This window comes from Pyxicephalus adspersus, chromosome 4, assembly GCF_032062135.1.
Source record: "Pyxicephalus adspersus chromosome 4, UCB_Pads_2.0, whole genome shotgun sequence".
In the NCBI taxonomy this organism is placed as follows: Eukaryota; Metazoa; Chordata; class Amphibia; order Anura; family Pyxicephalidae; genus Pyxicephalus; species Pyxicephalus adspersus.
The window spans coordinates 454,591-459,286 of NC_092861.1; the positions used below are offsets into that span (position 1 = coordinate 454,591).

The window sequence follows — 4,696 nt, forward strand, 5'->3', positions numbered from 1 at the left end:
CCAAGGGCTTGATTCTCGTTGATGTACGTCTTCAGCTTCTCAGAGTCATAGCAGTAAAGGTCAATCTGGATTTCATTGGAGGAACTGTTGAAGTTTTCCACCAAATTTCGGAGCAGTTTAAACTCATTTAGATTGCCAACAAATTCAAAAATGTCGGCAAATATAGTGATGTGAGCAGAAGCGTGCACAGCGTTGGAACATCCTGAAATGGTGGAAATCAGTATTTAGGGAATAAGAGACAAAGACAGATTGCAGACTAGCAGTGATTTCTGAAAAACTTATGAAACCACCAATGCTGACATTGGAGCACCGGATAATCCTCATGGGTTCACTTCTAGGGTACCAAATACTCCACCAGTAGTCACATCCAGACTTTCAACTTTTTATTACTCCCAGAATATAAACAACTACAAATCAGATCATCACTAGACCTCCAGATATTCCATCAATAATTACACCTAAACCACAAGATTTTCCACCAATAATCACCTCCAGACCTATAATCCACCACTGATAGCCATTATACCTCAGAATACTGCACCAATGATCTTCTCACAAACCTTAAAAATATCACCAATAACCACATCTAGACATTCAGATATGCCACCTATGATCCATCCATAGCTTTGGACTTTCAATTAATCAAAAAGTAATTTTGTTTAGACCTCCAGATATGGTTGCCTTGATCCCTATATTTTCTCTGTATATTCCACCCATGATCAACCTATGCTTATCTTCAAAGTCACCCATCACTGATCAGCTACTGTACCAAAAATCACACCTAGAATAATAATAATATAATAGGATATCCCACCACTGACATTATCAAGAATATGGGATGTTTTTTACATTGGACACTTCAACAACACACAAAAACCTAAGAACAATAAGTAGAATAGAAGTAGTAGCCTATCGCTGCTCTCTAGAACACTGGATGAACCACCACTGCTCTCTAAATCAGCGAATATACCACCACTGCTCTGTAGAAAATTGAATATACCATCACTGCTCTCTGGAACAGCAGATATACCACCACTGCTCTGTAGAATATCGGATAAAACACCACTGCCCTGTAGAACTTTGGATATTCCACCTCTTCTCTCTAGAACATCAGATATACCACCAATGCTCTCTAGAACATTGTACATACCACCACTGATCTTTAAAACATTGGCTATACCTCCACTGCTCTCTAAAAAAAAATTTGGATATACCACCACTGCACTCTAGAACACTGGATGAACCACCACTGCTCTCTAGAACATTGCATATACCACCACTGCTCTCTAGAACATTGGACATACCACCACTGCTCTGTAGAACATCAGATATACCACCACTGCTCTCTAAAACTTTAGATTTACCACCACTGCTCTGTAGAACATTGGCTTTACCACTACTGGTCTCTCAAACATCGCATATACCACCACCGAAATCTAGAAAATCGAACATACCCCTACTACTCTCTAAAACATCGGATATACCACCACTGCTCTGTAAAACATCGGATATACCACCACTGCTCTTTAGAACACTGGATATACAACCACTGCTCTCTAAAACATCGGACATACCACCACTGCTTCCTAAAACATTGAATATACCACCATTGCTCTCTAAAACATTAGATTTACCACCACTGCTTTGTAGAACATCAGCTTTACCACTACTGTTCTTTAGAACATTGGATATACAACCATTGCTCAGTAGAACATCAGATATACCACCACTGCACTCTGGAACATCGAATATACCACCACTGCAATCTAGAACTTTGGGTCATAGCTGCAATCACAGCAGTTTAACCTCTGGGAGAACTCATTTTTCTAGCAGTGATCACATACAGAACACTAAGCTCCTAGCATGACTTTCCTTCATCTATGTGAAGCATTATCTCCTAGTTTCCTGACAAGACAATGGACTTACCTAGAGCACTTACTGACAGGCAGGATGTGACAGTGAGGAGGAGGATAAGAAGAGACATGACTGGGAAACAGAATGAAGGTCTCCTCCTGTCATGTGAGGCGGCAGAGGTTCTATTTATTATCTAGTTATTGGAAAATGTTTAACATTGAAGCACATTGATTTTTGTTCAAACCAAATACCATGTGACCCTGAAATGTAAACATTATAAACTTTCAGGAAAATTGTGGTATAAAAGTTTTACCATCAGCCAAGGCAATCATTATGAATCCTATACACCTTGCCTCCTTTGCTGCTAAATCCCTCTCACTTTCCATAGCTGTCTCTTCTGAATGGTCCAGTGCCTCCCATTCTTCTGAATGGTCCAGTGCCTCCCATTCCGAGATAGTCAGGAAGACAGCAATATTTCCCAAGGTTCCCAGCATTGCTCCTGGAGCCTGTATGTATGTTGGTCAAAGTTCTGACTTCCACAGATTGTGTATTCAAAATTCCAGATCTCTATCACCGAACAGTTAAACTTATAGACCAACCATTCCTAACCAGGGATCCATGGAACTCCTCGATCTGGAGATAGGAGCACAGAGGAGAAGGAAGAAGAGGACACATGGAGGAGAAGAGTGCAGTTGGTACACAACCTGAAGTACAGAGCCAGGGGTAGGAGGATACACAATGGAGGAGGAAGAGAAAATTGTAGAAGAAATATAATAATGGATGAACACACTCACTTGCTTTCTTTGCACCACGTTCCTTTGTCTCAATGCTCCAACACACAGATCTTGTGAGGGCTTCAGCAGCACTTTCAATGCTCTCGAAGTTCAGCCGGCTGAATGAGTGCCGCTCTGTAGGGTATGATGCCATTTCATCCAGCTCAAAACGTTTAAATGTATCGTACACCATTGGAAAGATCTGTAGCCCAGCTCTCTTCAGCTTTTGGATTTTGGGTTTCATAAATGAATGCGGATTGTACTTTTTTAAAAGCATGATAAGGATGTGTGACGTTCGCTCGGTGGTGGTCGGTGGCTGCCATATCATGGAGTTTATATACGTTATGATATAATCTGTTGTCAAAGAATATTCAGCGCTTCCAAGGGCCTGATTCTCAAGAATGTACTTCTTTAACTTCCCCGGGTCATGACAGTTAAGGACGATCTTGATTTCATTGGAGGAACTGTTGAAGTTTTCCACCAAGTTTCGGAGCAGTTCAAACTCATTTAGATTGCTAAAATATTCAAAAATGTCAGCAAATATAGTGATGTGAGCAGAGGAGTGCACAGCGTTGGAACATCCTGAAATGATGGAAATCAGTATCAAGGAAACAAGAGACAATAGCAGGCTGCAGATTCTAGCAGTGATTTCTGAGAGAATTACTAAAATCACCCCTCCCCCTTAATGTTGATTTCCAAGCACTACATAATCCTCATGGGTTGATATCTAGAGTACCAAATACCCCACCAGAAGTCACATCCAACAGAAATTATACCTCAGATAATCCACCATAGATCACCATTACACCTCACAATACTTCTCTGAATTCAAATACTTCCCAATATCTACACATACCAGATTACTCCACCAGTGAACAGAATACCCTCCAAAACACAAGAATACTGACCATTCCATAGTGGTCACCTTTTATACACAACATGAATAAGCCTGTCCATTGTGTTGGGGTATCATTCAGCCATCTTACTGCCATCCTATACCCAGGACTTACCTTGAGCACTGACCGTCAGGCAGGAGGTGGCAGCGAGTAGCAGAATTAGAAGCGACATGATGGAGAATCTAAGAGTGACTGTGGAAGGTTTGATATTTTGGTCATCTGAAGGGACAGATTAATTGGGAAATCATAAAATCAATTGGGAAAACATTGATATTTGTTTAACCTGTTAGGAAAACAAGAGATAAAGTGATGCAGGATGGGGCCCTAACCTAGGTAGCAGCCTTGGCCCCTCTCCATCCCTTTTATTGACACTGATATGGCTTACACAAGGACATAGAGAAGCCGCCCTTGGCATTGTCTACTGAAAGGCCAATGAACAGTTGTGCTGAGTTCACTGATCCCCCGGGGCTCCGGCAATCTGGTCCTGGAGCTTTCTGCGGGGGTAAAGTTTAAATTGTGTTTGCCACCTCTTCTACAGTGACCACCTGAATAAGGGAAACAACTGCCGATGTCTGTGGGTAGAGAGCAGTTAGCCAAGTATTTATTATTGTGTGATACACGGCTGGGCTGAATAGAAAGACTTCCATATCCCTGCCATATTTCTGTATCACAGTGAAGGGAGCCGAACGCCATGGGTGTAGTATTGGCAGCCGGATCTCGTACAAACTACAAATCTCTGGGAGACAGAATTAACATTCTCTAAAATATAAGTATCAACGTATTCTGAAGAAACATTTTAGTTGGGTGATATTTAAAGCGGACCGGGACTCCAATTTTTACTTTACATAATAAGGTAGACAATCTTTTATAAAAAAGAAAAATATTATTTTTTTTTCAATTGCAACACCCTTTTTAAAAATAAACTTGAAGCACCTCACCTTCCTGTCAGGACTGAAGCAGAGCCTTCCAGTATACATACGTCACGCATCCCGGGGGGCTCTCGGCTGCTCCTTCTGCTCCAATCTCAGTGGCTACGTCACCCAATCTCTCACCTGTGCAGTGCAAGATCGGTTGATGTACCCAGAAGAAGGAAGAAGAAGGACAAAGATGGCAGCGCTCGACACTTCTTCCTCCGGGACAAGAAGAATTCCAGGACAGCGCAGGACCGGATCA

General features: G+C 41.7%; 1 protein-coding gene across 1 annotated transcript in view; it reads right to left on the reverse strand.

Moving 5' to 3' along the window:
- LOC140327950 (scavenger receptor cysteine-rich domain-containing group B protein-like) overlaps window positions 1-3,793 on the reverse strand; it is a 13,346-nt gene extending 9,553 nt beyond the window's left edge. The window contains exons 1-2 of the mRNA XM_072407196.1: window positions 3,638-3,793; window positions 2,649-3,209 (exon numbers count right to left, since the gene is read on the reverse strand). Coding sequence (XP_072263297.1) covers window positions 2,649-3,209; window positions 3,638-3,695 — 619 coding nt within the window. The 5' untranslated portion in view covers window positions 3,696-3,793. The remainder of the gene's footprint in view (window positions 1-2,648; window positions 3,210-3,637) is intronic.
- Window positions 3,794-4,696: the final 903 nt, after the last annotated feature.